The sequence below is a fragment of the Lepus europaeus genome, chromosome 10 (assembly GCF_033115175.1).
Source record: "Lepus europaeus isolate LE1 chromosome 10, mLepTim1.pri, whole genome shotgun sequence".
NCBI classification, from domain to species: domain Eukaryota; kingdom Metazoa; phylum Chordata; class Mammalia; order Lagomorpha; family Leporidae; genus Lepus; species Lepus europaeus.
Genome location: NC_084836.1, coordinates 18,390,403 through 18,406,085, shown reverse-complemented (window position 1 = coordinate 18,406,085; position 15,683 = coordinate 18,390,403). Strand labels below are relative to the sequence as shown.

Genomic DNA, 15,683 nt, shown 5'->3' with positions numbered 1-15,683 from the left:
GATTTGCTCATTTTTACACCTTGTACTTCTACAAATGCTACCATGAGTTTGATATTCTTGGTATCTATCTAGTAAAGAATTAGCTAGTTGTTGAATATAAATTCTGTGTTGACAGCTCGCATTCTTATAAAGTTTCTTGATATGGAAGTATATTAAGTGATATTTGTGTTTTATGATATGTTCGGATCTTTTGAGATGAAAATCTTTTCCCAAAGACTTTGTGTCAAGGATTTTAACACACTGCTGGGTTACAGTGAGTGGGCTTGGTTACTTAAGATTGTTTCATTCTCAATGCATATATAATTCATACATTTCTTACTTGTACCTCGTTTGTACAAGTCCTTTGAAACATTTATTTTAAATATCTATAAATTCCTCAAGATACCTCCATTTTGGTATATGATTGTTTTTATTTTTCTGAGTATACTTTTATGCTTATTTGTTGCAATGACTCTAATGAATGAAAGCACTATACAACACTGAAATTCTAAATAAATGACACATTACACCAACATTATCCAAAGAACCAGTTAATCAAATATGATTAATTTTAATGTACTTACTAAAGAAAGATATACCATTTTATTATGACACTCTAGCCATACATTTTCAAAATATGCTTATTAAACAGTAAATGTAAGATAATGATTCAGTTAGTTACATTTTTAGAAGTCATTAGGATTGATATTCCTCTGCCATAAATGAATGAATAATAATTTCAAATACAATCAGAATTAATTTAATAAAAATATGCTTTTGAGCTAAAATGTATATAATGAATGACCTATAATTTTCTGGTTTCAAAGTAGCAGGGAAAATTAATTCAGTGGCTGTAAGTTTATCACTCTTGACCTACAAGTGTGATAAAAATACATGAAGCAAAATACATGATGTAATCCCAATTCTCATAGTTCATCAACTCAGTAAAAAGAGATCTGACACGGAATTTGTGTAAACTGATTATAAGCTGCATGAAAGTTTTTGATATTTTGAATAGACATTTTAATGATACATGAACACAAATAAGAAACACGAGTAGACACTGAGGCTTCAGAGTCCCTCCTGCAGTGTGTTTAGCAGCAGGTACAAGATAAATATCCAAACAAAATCAGATTAAAGGATTAAGAGAAGCAATTTTGTTATGAGTAGGTGAGTGGGGTCAGTGATGGCTTGGAAGGGATCATAGAGTTCTATTTTTTTTCTACTTTGCATCAGTGCACTTTGGGTAAAAGAAAATGAATACTATTTCCTTTGGAGTCTGGGCAATTTTTTGTTTTAAAGCAAATTCTAAGGATTGTGAAAGGTCATTTTGAAGGTGATAGGTGATTCAGCCTGGGTTATTAAGTAGGAAAAACTTTATTTCCATCTTAGCTTGTGTTTCAGTTGGGCAATAACATTTGTATTTTTGTGTTCTTTCATTTTTTTAAATTAAAAAATGTTTTTGTTTCCCCTTGGAAGATGATATCAATGACTATTGACAAATGGGGAAGGAGAGGGACCATGTCCAAGATCAATGTCATCATCCATTAAGAGGCAATGGTGTACAATACATGCTTTTATAAAGAGGTTCCTTTAATTTTAGGGTTTCAGCTTAGACAGCCCTCTACAAAAATCTGAGGCAGACACTAAAAAAACAAGGACTGGGAGGAGTAATAAAGACAGTTTCAAAAATTCCCTGGGCCTCTGTCTTAGCTATGAGAGGTTTCCTTAAAAATTAAAAAAAAAAAAAAGAAGAAGAAAGAAAAGGATTGTTCCAGTCAGGACTTGATTATTTAAGTTGATATCTTTATCTTGTACCATACATAGTTAAAGCTTCAGTCTTTTTGTCTCCTTTTTTTTTTTCAAAATAGAAATCACACAAAAATGATATCTATGTATCAGTTTCTAATATCTAACAGGAAAGTCTTATAGAATATTAAAATAGCAATAAGCAAATACGTACTATAGGATTAAATACTAGCATTGAAAAAAAAACAATAATAAAGAATCAATGGAAATTTCCTTTTGGTTTTTCCCCTCAAATCCGGGATTTCATGATCATTGCAGGGAGGGGCACAAAGGCTCACAATTCTGTTTTTAAAATAAATGATGCCATAGCATAGGTCAGATTCATCTTTTGAAAACATTAATGGGAAATCCCAAGTGATTTCAGTGGGAATGGTCTTTCTTATAAGGAGAGCCAAACAGATTCTGCTATAATAAATTAGTGCAATCTTTTATGATTAAAAATAGCAAAACATTTTAAATAGTCTGATTCAACAAGTCAAACATATATTTCTATCTAGCCTATAGGTTAAAGAGTCTAAATGGGTTTAACTTACTATACCTCCTTCCAATATGAACATAGAAGAAAAGGACCAAGTCATTTTGAACATTAAGATTTCATAAAGACTGTATAAGGTAAAAAAAGAAACCAAAAACAGAAAACAAAAAATCTTCACAGATTGTTAGCCATCTCTTTCAACAATTTCTCATAAATTCTCTCTCTTTTTCAGTAGATAACTCCCACCTCATAAGGAAATACTTTCCAAGATTTCCCAGTGAGATCAGTGATTGCTTTATAGGAGAGCTACTGCTCTTTGAGATGTTTGGGTGAAGGGAGAACATGTTCTACAAACCAGTGAACACTAAAGAGTACCCAAGTAGGATGTGGCAGAAGCTGCTTCTAGTAGATGAATCTTTGTATGTTCTTCTCTTTGTTTTAATTTTCTTCACTTGCTGAATATTTTTTTTAAAGCAGAGAGCGCACACACACACACACACATACACAATCAATAACAACTTAATCATCTGTTTAGTTCTGCCATTTGACTAGAAGGTTTTTTTTCCCATTTATACTCCATGCTCTTGATCAATGTGTTCTGATTGGATCATATATTGCTACTTTGCTGAGTTGGAGAGCCAACAAAATAATGGAGCCTTCTAACTTTTACAAATTTCCATCTTCTGCCCCTCTACCCCCAAACTCACAATTTGGTGAACAGTACACTACTTGTGAGTGATAAAATGTTGAAAGGTGGTGGTGGCTAGACCTAATGCTATTTTATTAAGCCCTCTATCTATAGAATTGTTGTTTTCATACTTTAAAAAAATATGTCTATGCTTTCTTTTTTTTCTTTTTTTTCTTTTTTTTTTTTTAGTCAAGTACTTTCTTAAAGAAACAATAGCACCACATTGGCATAGCTGGCCAAACAATAAATGGGAAAGCAAAATGTGCTACATCTTCCATTCTAAGCAGTTTCCCAAGTGCATAAACTAGTAACAGAAACCCTGGAACCACATGCATGGGATGGTTTCATCTACACAAACATTGACATTCCAAGGAGGGGATGGATTCTCAAGGGAGGCCAGGCTCTTTTGTTTTTAATAAGATTTTCAAGGAAGTGACTTCTTCTTAGAATGTGTGTGTGTGTGTGTGTGTAGGGTAGGTATTGAGAGTTTTTCTTTACCCCTAGAAGAGTACTTTCTAGTGAAGAGAAGCATTAACCTTTTCAGAGGAGGTGCCTCATCTTAATATTCAAATAATACTTTATACTACTTGTGAAAGTGGGAACAGAAATTTGACCTAAGTATTGAGTAGTTGTAATTACATTGAAACTAAGCTTTAAATTGAAAGCTCATCCTTAGCAATATTTAGAGTCTTTTTATAAACACCTTGCAATTTTCCCATTCTAAAATTTAAACCAACATAATTCTAAAGCAGAACTTACTTAGTTTTGGGTTGAGAAATTTTAAGTGCTCACTTCTGTCAATCCCAGGTCACTTTGCTGCACTATATAGTGGTCAATTGATTTTCAGAGTTCATATCAATTTTTCCTCTACTATTAATTTACATGGAAATAATTATGGGCTGGTATAATTACTGAATTTTTAATTATTTGATTTGTGATCCAGTTGGAGAGGATTATGTGTTGGGAAAAAGTTAAGAAGGATCCCATAGCATCACCTATTTAAGCTTTCCTCATTTGGGGGAGTTTTTGACAGTTAATTGAGTACAATGTCATAGACACTTGTAGAATTGTCAGGGAAATCATAAATCTGCAGAAGACTGACTTCAAAGTTTGGTTGGGAATAAATTGTTTTAGAAGGTATATACTGGGAACAAGAAATAAAAACCAAAAGTGTCTTTATGGGGAAAGTGGGGCAGCATCTTATTCCACTGGATACATGTATCTGCCAAACAAGCAGAGGGTGAAAATGATGTAGTTTCTTTGGCATTAGTTCATAAGGATGACCACACTGGTCAGCAGGCCCAGGGTGCTCAATTCAAATAACGCAGTGGACTGAGATTTCATTGCTACTTCACTGAACAGGACTGGTGCACAAACGAGGGCCTCTTTTTTGTCATTCCATAGAGATCCTGAAAATCATTTCTTTTTCATGGTCTCTGAACCTTGAGGTGAACTACTGAGTAGAAAACCAAAGATGTTATTTGTTTGTTTTTCATATATACTTTCCAAGAACATAGAGGATAAAATTTGCATGAAATAATCATACCTGGATGCTTTTCCCCAAGAAGTTCTAAGGCCAGTAAAAAGATCTGAATGCTAGGTGATTCTGTTCTAACAAAATCGTGATCCGTACATGGATAACATTTTTAGGCCGTCCTGGGCCATCCTCACCCTTTGGATTTTCTTGACACCCATTATCAGTTGATAAGACATATCCACACAGAGCTAGGGACTACCTTTCTAAACAAATAGGAGGGGAGAAGGAAATTTGCTTCTCAGTAACCTCTGGTCAGCACATTTCAACGACAACAAAATTTTTTGTTAAAGTTATGTGGATACAACCAAAGAGTAAAGTTCATGTAAGAGAGTAGCTTTCAATATTTTAAATCTTGGACCATTTTCTTTTCTTGCCTACAAAGAAGGAAAAACTGATTTTTAGAATGAATAGAATGTCACTTACAACACTAAAAGAGGTATTACTAGATAGATAGTAACTGCCTGGAAGATTCTATGAGTGCTAACAAATGGAGTAACCAAGAACCACTTCACTGGTAGGAATCCTGTTGGTTTCTCCCATTTTTCTCTTCTATTCTCATCTTCACGTATTTGTATATTCACAAATCCAAATGTAGAATTCAAAATCAAATGTTTCTAATTTATTTTTAAAAGCATTTTAAAAGAGAGTGAACTGTGAGCTATCAACAACTAGCAGTGGGATGGTTTCACCTACAAGAATTGGGATGTCAGAAATGTTTGGTTAATTAGTCTCTAGGTAGGCTGAGAATGGGTTTAAAGAATTCCTGCATCCTAGCAACTCAAGCAAGGGCTCTGGTTTTATCCCCTCAAAGCAACACAAGGTGAAAGTCTGAAGCTTCAACTTTTTAATCCTCATGCCACCCCTTTGAGGTAGGTAGATGACGTATTGCCCCCATTTTGCAGTTGAGGAAACTGAGGCACAGAGAGGCGAAGTGACTTGGCCAAGGTCACACAGTGGCGAGTCCGTGGTGGAGCTGACAGATGTTTGTTTCTTCGGTTAGACAGAGAAACCAGGTCTGTTAAAACTCCTGGCCTTCTGCTTTTTCCATTCCACGGCTTCCTCTCTGGTCTCGCCAAGCAAATTTGCATCAGCGGATTTTTGAAAAGCATAACTGGGGGTGGGGGGAACCCTTTTGCCTTCTTTCCCAAATGGATGGACTTTTCCTTCCCTTCCTCCTTGTGTTATCTTTGGCTCCAGGTTTTCCCTTTTGTTTTGCTTTCACCTTTTACCGTTTTGGCCAGACTCTTTCATATAACAAACTACAAAATAGCACCATTGTACTAAAAAACAGAGTTTTACATACTGTTTGATATATCCTGTATTATTGATATACTAAATTTACATAGTGCTCTATATGGAAAAAAATAAAAAGAAGTGACTAATCAGGTTGCACTCTAACTCATCATTCGAGGGAACCACTGAGAGTTTGACTTTCTATGTTTAAAACATAAGCCTAAAAATGATTGGCCTCAAAGTCACAACGATCTGCATTAAGCTTTTAGCATGATGTGGAAAAATAAAGCTTTGTGCCTAAAATAAATGCATCCAACTTATATTTGGTACAAATGCCACAGGTTAAATCTTGCAGGTTAAGAATCGGTGTGCTACTTTGCTGCTGCTTTTGAGGAGGCCAAATTTGGTAAATAAAAACATTAAGAAAGGGGTGGTGGAGATAGATGAAGATGACTATTAAACACCATAAACACACAGCCTGTGTTGTATAGAGAGAAGTGCAAATAAGAAAACAATTCATAAACCACTTAGACAAGGTTGCTGAATGAATGGCTCCAGCAGCCAAGATTCAGAGAGAAATTTAGTGCAACTGGATCTCTACGACACCCATGCATTTGTGGCTCTTGAGAGGCAGGGACTAAGATATATATGTATTCTCTATAGAACATTATTGATAAAGGATCAACAGCAATCTACCAACTCCAGGACCATTTTTGCAAGGTGCAAAGCTTTGAACAATCACGCCTATAGACAATATTGGAATGTTTACTTGTGTATTTCATTGGGGGAAATGCCCAGCTTTGAAATGTCATCAAACTTATTTGGTCGGTATTCCAATGTTTCACAGGTAACTCGCGCAGAGCAAAGGGTCCTGCGGTGGCCTGTCCTTCTTCACTCCTCAAGGGTCTTCCTACATCCTGTAGTTCTTGTTTCCTGCACTCCCTCTACTTGTGTTCTTCAAATGTACTTCCTGTAGATAAAGGAGAAAGAGTGACATGAAATCGATGAGGTTTTATATACCGATCTATTTCTTTAAAAAGCTTTTTTAATTATTAAAATATAGTTTTATTTTTAAGTGACCCATAGTAATTGAGCACACTCATGGGGTACAGTGTGATCAGTCAACACATGCATACAACATGATATAATCAAGTCAGGGTAATTAGCGAGTACCCCCCTCAAATACTGATCTTTTCTTGTGTGTGTATGTGTGTGTGTGTGTGTTGGGAACCTTTGAATCCCTCTCTTCTTGATCTTTATTATAAAATGTTGTAAACTGTAACCATCCTATTGTGCTATAAAATAGTGCTATTCCTTCTATGTAACTAAGCCCATCCATTTCTAACATTAGGGCTCAACCTTTCCTATCTTATGATTTACCAGTCAACCTAAAAGAGACCCCTGGGCTTTGGTTTTTCTGAGAAAGATATATACATGTGGATAGGGCTTTAGTTAATACTTGGCCAAACCTCACTCAGGCTACTTGCATGTACCCCTGGCGTGGATACCACAGATTGCTTTATATTCACACAAAGATGCACTTTTCCCACAGCTTAATTGATAGGAAGGGGACACTACAACATCCAGCCTTCTGGCCTGTAGCATCTTTTCCTAGGGAGAAAAAAATGAATCAGATTCTGGGATCAGCCTCTTCTGTTTTATCATAGATTGTTCTGTTTTGATTTTTTTAAAAAAGATTTTTCATCTTTGCTTCCCCGTGGGGAGAGGCAGAGTTTGAGAAGTAGAATATCAGGAAGTTTAGTCACTGATTTAGAGTCTGTGAAATCACAGACATCCTGAGCTGAGCTCAAATCCTCACTCATCCATTTTCTAGCTATGTAAATTTGCGCAGGTGATAATCTCTTGTATCTCCACTTCTTTATCCATAAAATGGAATAATAATAGTATCTACCTTATAGGATTAAAAATGAAAGGGTTATGGGCCAATGCTGTGGCATAGAGGTGTAAGCTGCTGCCTGTAGTGCTGGCATCCGATATGGGCGCTGGTTTGAGACCCGGCTGCTCCACTTCTGATCAAGCTCTCTGCTATGGCCTGGGAAAGCAGTGGAAGATGGCCCAAGTCCTTGGGCCCCTGCACCCAAGTGGGAGACCTGGAGGAAGCTCCTGGCTCCTGGTTTCAGATCAGCACAGCTCCAGCCACTGCGGCCAATTGGGGAGTGAACCAGCGGATGGGAGAACTCTTTCTCTGTCTCTCTTTCTCTCTCTGTGTAACTCCTCCATGTTTTTTAAAAAATACTTATTTATTTGAAAGGGCTGATATATACGAGAGCACGTCAATAGGCTTGGCACATGGTAAGCGCTGCATACTCAGTGTTAGTAGTAGCAGTAGCTGCTATGGTTATTTGCTCATTTTTCCTCCTCTTCTTGTTATGTCAACTTTATTGGGCATTAACCATTCCAGGACTAAAAATCCTGGGTTCCTTGCACTGATGTTCCATTTACTCATCAACAAACAATGCTGTTGTTTGGAATATTGAGTTTTGTTCAGAACACAGATCCTGTGAGAGCAGATACCTATCTGTTCACTGAAGGTTGAAGTCTCAATGTTTAGAACAGTGCCAGGGTTATTTCAGGTGTTCAATAAATATCTTTAGAATGAATTATATGAATGAATGAATCTGAAAGATCCCCTCATGACATGTAAAACTAAGTTATTATACTTGTCCTATAATTATTTTAGCTTTGTATACATTCTTTTTGACAGGCAGAGTTAGACAGTAAGAGCGAGAGCGAGAGCGAGAGGTCTTCCTTCTGTTGGTTCAGCCCCCAAATGGCCACCACAGCCGGAGCTACGTCGCTCTGAAGCCAGGAGCCAGGTGCTTCCTCCTGGTCTCCCATGCAGGTGCAGGGGCCCAAGGACTTGTGGTATTCTCCACTGCCTTCCCGGGCCACAGCAGAGAGCTGGACTGGAAGAGGAGCAACCGGGACAGAACCGGTGCCCCAACTGGGACTAGAACCCTGTGTGCCGGTGCCACAGGCGGAGGATTAGCCTAGTGAGCTGCGGCGCCGGCTGCTTTGTATACATTTAAATAGCAAAGTATCTAGGATATAAGGAGATACGAAATAAAATTGAGGAGAAAATTGCATTTACAGGAATACATTTAAGGTTTACCTCTAGCCAAAAGGCCTTCTATATGAAGACATAATGGACAATTATTTGTATATAATGAGGTTCCTGGAATAAGTATCCCTATTCCTAAAACATGCTTTTATTAAGATCAAAACAAGAGCTCTCACAATGATGGGTGGCATCTCCCAACTGTTCCTCTGGCTAAGGTAATGGCCTCCCCCTCCAAGGCATAAAATTATTACATATGTAGAGACCTTTGATTACTCATGTCTAAGACCCAGAGTTAGCAGATTTAATACTAAGGTAAATGGGGGAAAATCAACTACCACTTCTTGGAAATAATACTTATGGTCCCCGACCCACAGAGATCTGGTGATGTTTTTCAGCTCTGCCTGAAACATTAGACTTCTCTCCAAGTCCTTCATGAAAGGTAGCTAGCCCTTTGTGAACTGATGGGCAATATCCTTTAATGACCTACTAGAAAGAAGATGGCATCACTGTGTAAAAACATGTATTAAAATACCTAGCTCAATGACAACTGCAAAAAAGTCCTGGTCAAAAGAAAGTGGGCATCCGTATCAAATATTTTGAAATGCCATCTGGTGACAATAGTTCTCCCTGAAATAGCACACAAATTAACTTGCAAATGCAACAAGTGCAGTTAATATGTATTTATTGCTGTGCATTTACCACTAAGCCACCAGTAAACTTGTGTTCCTAATCTTCCATCTCATTCTGCTTTCTTATAGTATTCCTCTAGAAAAAGTGAAGAAAGGCATATGGGATCAGAGAGTAGGATCAGTATTGTTTCCAAACTCCATGAAATATTGTTGGATTCTCCTTGGAAACTGATGATGGGATATGGCTCAGCAAAGTTCTACAACAACATTTATTAGTATACTGCCTCTCTGCCAAATTGCTGACCAAATCAACTTACAGGTAGAGAAACACACTGACTTGAATTTTACCTTTTTTTCCCCCTGTAAGGGGCACACTGGGATAAAGAAAGATTTTTAAGAATCTAGAATGCTCAAACTTCCCAAAATGTTAAAGAATGAAATGGCAACGAATGAAAAGGAAGCCTCACAAGGTGTTTAATCTTTAGTTTTCCACTGAAGCTGAAGTACTTTAAAATTTCTAGAAGAAAACATTCAGTTACTGTCTGTGTTTCATCTTCAAGTTCATGAAGGCTGTAGCAAAAAGAACCGAGGTCAGATTGGCTGACAATGTAGATTTTATCTGCTGTCCCCCAACAGAGAGCTTATTTCTTTTCTCTTGGAGCAGAAGGTATAAAGTGTAAGGTCTTGGCAGAGCTATCCTCTGGTCTATTTCTTCTGGGTCTGTCTCAGCATCACAGCAGGTGATGGCTGAAACTCAGTTGAGTGGAGCCGACACTGCTCCAAGTAGCATGGTTCCCATGCACACACACGTACAGCTGAGGCCATTCAAAACCAGCTGGGATGTTGTCTGGTTTGCATTTGGCTCTCTTCCCAGGCTCTCACATGTCACTTCTTTGTTACAGACAATGACAGTGACAAAACAAAAGCACTCAGGGACTTGGTCTCAGTTACATCTGTTGCTTTGCTCATTGTCTTAATTATACCGCCACCCTTGACAATGGGTGGCAAGCAGAGGCGCGTTAGAAGCAGCCGTCGTCAGAGTCAGAGCTGGCACCCACCTTCGGTGCACTTCTTGAAGGGTTATGAAACTGTCCCACATTCAGCCAAGCAAAAACTTTTCACTTCAACAGCCTGTCCAAGACAAACAAACCAGCTGAAGCTGTTTCTAGTATGCAACTAGACAGTTTTTTGAAAGGAAAACAGTAGTGAGTAAATACTCTTTCCTATTGACACCAGAGAAGGTAAGAGTATTCAAAAAAATGTTGGTACAGTTCACTGGGATTTAAGAAATGTTTCCTTCTGAAGGAAGAATTAAAGAACTCATTAGGGAATAAGTCTGGGAAGGGCTTAGTTTGTGACATACATTATTGCATGTTTTGTATTCATACGTATAACCAGATATTCAGGAAGATAGGAAAAGACCCAGAAGAGGCCATTTGCATTCTTTTATTATTTCCTCATACTTGTCCTGTCCAAGCTTTCCTCTGCAAACCTATCTACGAACATTTTGATTACATTCACTGAAAGTTAATAACAAAAATAATAAGCTTGCTTAACATTTCAGGTGAGTTCCCATTTGAAGAATAATCTCACTGAGTCTTTATGATTTGTGATGTCATCCACATCAGTCCCATTTACAGGCTAAGGCTCAATAGGACTTAGTGATGTGCTTGAGGTCACATAGGAATTTCTTGATAGACCTAGGACTGCAAAAACAACACTTCCCAATGCTTCAACCCTTAACTACGTGCTGTGGACTATATGCATGATCAATTGCATGTATTTTTTATTTAAACCTCACTGTTCTTTTAGGGTCTGATACTAGTGTATTCACCATTTGAATTTTAAGGGATCTAAAGCTTAGAAAGAGTAAACAACTTGAAGAATTTTTTACAGTGAAGATGTGACAATTGTTGGGGTTTGTGCCAATTCCTTCTGACTCCAGAACTCATCAGTTAGCCACTCTGCTATAATGCTTTTTCAAGGGATAAAACAACATCGGGTGCTTCAGAGCCCAAATCTCTTTCCAGTAGAAATAGTGGATAATGTAATGAGTTATCCATGATCCCAATGGGTGGTAGATGCTGGTTTAGAGGGTAAGACAGTGCTTTGTGGGTAGAAGTCTCTAAACTTGGAGGTGCCCTCCCTTTGTGAGCTGAGTCCCTTGTGTATGATTATTTATAGAGGTTTAGTAGCACAGTATTCAATTAGCAAGCTAACCTCTTGGAAATTATAACCCCTTCTTTTCTCTTTGACCAATTTTTTGAGATTTTGCTCGGGAGTTTGAAACTAAAAGGAAGATAATAGGCTCTTTAAATTTAGGGAGGAAGCGGTGATGTTTTCAATAGACTATGTTTCCATCTCCACCCACTCCAAACAAGTTAAGCATTGTATGATATAAAGTCTAGGAAAAGCCTGGCACCCAATAAAAATACTGGGAAAATACTGTTCAGCACGGAACATTAGCAGCCTATTGTATAGCATAAAGTGCTAAATTTAGCATTGACTCTCTCCCAAAAAGGGCAAGATGTTGGAAAAAGAGCAGTGGATGATTGGAGAAATGGCCCAGATAGCAGCTCTTAGCCTCTTAAAAAAGATGTGCTGTAGCTATTTTGCTGGTTTGGCCTGCAGACATGTGAAATTGTACAGAATGATTTAGATGTCTTAGTATCAATTTTGATATCTCTTTACTTCAGGGAATCATAGGTTCAAATTCCAGGAGAATTGGGTCAGCCTCTCATCTCTGGGAGCCAAAGAGAGTGAATGTCATGCAATCTCCTCAGCACTTTGGGATGTGACTTAAAACCAGAGGACAAAGTGCACATTTGGAGAGGTCTGTCTTCCCCACGTGTATATCTGCATCTGTAACAAAGGGTGAAAGGTTTGAAGTGATGTTACACACTGTCGGTCTGTCCAGTCTCATGCTGCTTTCTGAAAACTACCTTCATGTGGGTCATTGTAGGAGTGACTCTCTGCTCTGCCTTCTCTCCTCCCATATGACTCTGTCCTTTGGCTTTGGTGGATTGGCCCAAGATGGCTGGCCACTAGTACAAGCCAAGACTGAATATGATGGGGATACCAAGCAGACCCACTCCTGGAAGACCCAGCATTCCTTTATTGGCCAACTTCAGCTCAAAGACTCCCTGGTAGCTTTACTCAACTTTCCTTAGCAGTCTAGAACATTTCTGCCCAACCTTCTCTCCCTCTCTCCTTCACTTGGCTCAGCCTTGCAATCTGACTGTTAATTCATGCTCCCTGTGCCCTTTCCTATTTCCTTTCACACAGGCAGTCCCCCTCTGATGAAGCCTTTGCTAATTTAATCTCATCTCATCTTCTATTTCTTGGAGGACCTGTGTTTACACATCTGGTATGTATTCCAGTACCTTATCTCCCACAGGAGTTGTGTGACCTTTGACAATCACTACACTGTTTCTTCTTTAAAAATGAAAGGGTAGGGTAACACCACCTACCTCGTGGCGTTCTTCTGATTGAATGTGATAACCTTTGCACATGTAGCTGGCATAAGGGAGATATCTATAGGTATGTTTAAGAGTGCATATTATTTCCACAGCTCTGGAGTTAGACACATTTTGTGAACTTGATTGTCAGCAATGTGAATCTGTTTTGATTTATGTGCTATCAGAGTCCTTTTTGCGTCTATGTTTGTTAGAGTCTTGATGTACTGGAGAGTAAAGTCTGCATGTCTCCTGACCAAAAGGTAATCCCTTGAGGGTAGGTAGCATGTTTTCATCACTCCCCAGACCCAATTGGGGTGCTTTGAGCAAAGTTGAAAATCAGGAAATGCTTGTTAAATTGATTTAAATTTCTTGCAGTAGTGATGAACTAGAGTTCAGGTCAACAGCAAGTATTTTAGGCAGGCCCCCTACTTCTTCTTGCATTCTGTACAAAGACAAATAGCACCCTCCTGTCTTGGAACTTCCAAGCGTTAGCCTATGGTGTAGTAAGCATCAACTAAGAAATGCAGGAGGGGGTTCAGGGAATAATGAACACACTGGTGTCCACCTCAAGTTTAGATTCTGAACTGGACACTTGTCAGAACAAGATATTTAGCCTTTCTCAGCCTGAGTTTTTTTTTTTTTTAATCTGTACAATAGGTATGATTATAGTGTTTACCTATAGGCTTATGGTGGTGATTACCTTAGTGAGGTGATTTGCTATAACCCTTACTGCAGGGTATGTGCCTAATAAATATTGGCTATTATATCTATTTATTTAAAATAGTTACTGTTGTCAGGACACTTTTTGTGCTAGAGTGTTGTTCTTTCTGTGGCCGAGTTTGGAGAGACAGTCACTACTTGTTGGGTTTTTTAGCATTCCCTCGAGTGCAGGAATAGAAGTAGAGCTCTTTGTTTCTAGTAACTGATGCACCCTTAGGAATCCCCAGGAATCATGGAACATATTCATCCCATCACTATTCCAAGATTATCCTGATTTAGCAACTTTCTTACTCTTTAAAAGATATCACCTGGCTTTATTTCAACTATTTCTGCCTGTGATGTAATAAACTACCACCAGAATAATTAAGAGCCTGGAGAAAACAAAAGAAACAAATACTGAAGGGCACATTCCTTTGCTGGCAAGAGACATTCATATTGTTTTCTGTAATCTCCAAGGATGTTGTAAAATATGTTAGAATTCAGGGCTGCTTAGACTATTGATTTTTATGGGCAGCTTATTTAGTTAGCTGTTTGTGTTTGTGTTATATTTTTAAGTTAAAAAGGGTTTAAGTGCAGTATCTGTCCCAAAGGGAATTGATTTGAGGATTGCTGAAAGGTTCAACTGTTGTGGTATTTAAAAAAGTGAAACACCAGATTCTAGTAATTTCACTGATATGTACTAAAGATTCAGCACATTCTTACCTAAAAACTGGATTTGATTATTCTTTTTCTCTTAAGCCTCCAAAATTGCATTGTTCCATCTGACATACTGCTGATGCTAGAATTACTTAGACTAGTGTGTGCTGTAATTAATATTACAGTGTCCTTGGGAGATGGGAGGCCCAGGGTTTCTGGTGTTATTTCAATGCAATAGTGATGAGTTCACAGGGTTAGTAGGAAAGGGTGTTGCTCTCTTCTATTCATTCTTTGTGTGTATGACAAATCTGGGCAGAACATTCAAACTCTGTGTTTGAAATTTTTCTCCTCATTGAATTGAGAGAAATTTTGGAAGTTTGGAAGGCTTACTTGAACTTTTAGGATGAACAAAATAACACTATGACAAGTTGAAGTGATTTGCATCTGTTTGAGGTTGATGGGAGCCTCAGCATATAAAAGTAAACATGCAAGGTGCCAGCCAGTGCTTTTCCAAGACAGAAAGTGGAGCAAGTTCATGTGTGCATACAGTTTTAAAAATCAGAACTGTTATAATTGTGCCAAAAGCACCTCTACCTCCATCCTAGCATTCTTTTGAAGAAGGAAACAAACATTATTTATACAGATGCTGCACAGCGCTCAATAGTGACCTAGGTCAACCAATACTGACAAAATAACAATAATGATGCTATGCATTTATTGGTTTAATAAATTTCCTCTATTCCTGCAATGCCTCATGCACTGTTCAGACATGCCACAAACTTGTGGCATGAAATAAAGGTTGTATGTATCCAATGAACAATTGTCAACTGACTAGGAATCCTTACCCAATGCTCAACCTGCCATAGTCTGACTCCTAATCATGTGGGATTTTTGTCTTGCCATAATTGTTATCTACAGCTGTGAAAATAGCACATCACATTTTCACAGATGGCAGGACTGGTGGGTCCTTAATTACTTGACCTCTTAGTGTTGGCTCAATAGAAAGCTCCATGAGAGCCTTTGTAGATTTTACACAGAATTCTATTCAAGCTTTTGGCATATGAATCCCATCGTGGACTCTTGGGTTACTTGACCAGTTTGGGTTTGATGTAAAACATCTGGGTTTCTCACCGGGAACTTTGGGGCTATTTTACTAGAGACAAGAATTGCTGTCATGCCCAGCCTTCCCTACATCTTGCCCTTAACATCCCATCTTCTTATGGAAATTTTGACCATGCTGGTTAAAGGAACCAAGGAAGACACTGTTAGTGCCATCTTTTTTTTTTTTTCCCCAGAGTGATAATAACATGTGCCTGCTCAAATAAATGTGTTACTTTATGTGACCCAATGGGAATGAAGCCACATGCCAAAGCGAATACAGAAAGACAGAGGTTAAGAAAGGGGATAGTGGTGGAGGAGGCAAGTGATGTGCTTCTA

General features: G+C 38.2%; 1 protein-coding gene across 7 annotated transcripts in view; it reads right to left on the bottom strand.

Annotated features, from left to right (window-relative positions):
• Positions 1 to 514: 514 nt before the first annotated feature.
• IGF1 (insulin like growth factor 1) overlaps positions 515 to 15,683 on the bottom strand; it is a 77,033-nt gene continuing 61,864 nt past the window's right edge. For all 7 annotated transcript variants that reach the window (XM_062203021.1, XM_062203025.1, XM_062203019.1 and 4 more), the window contains one exon: positions 515 to 6,691. In XM_062203021.1, coding sequence (XP_062059005.1) covers positions 6,666 to 6,691 — 26 coding nt within the window. In that variant the 3' untranslated portion in view covers positions 515 to 6,665. The remainder of the gene's footprint in view (positions 6,692 to 15,683) is intronic.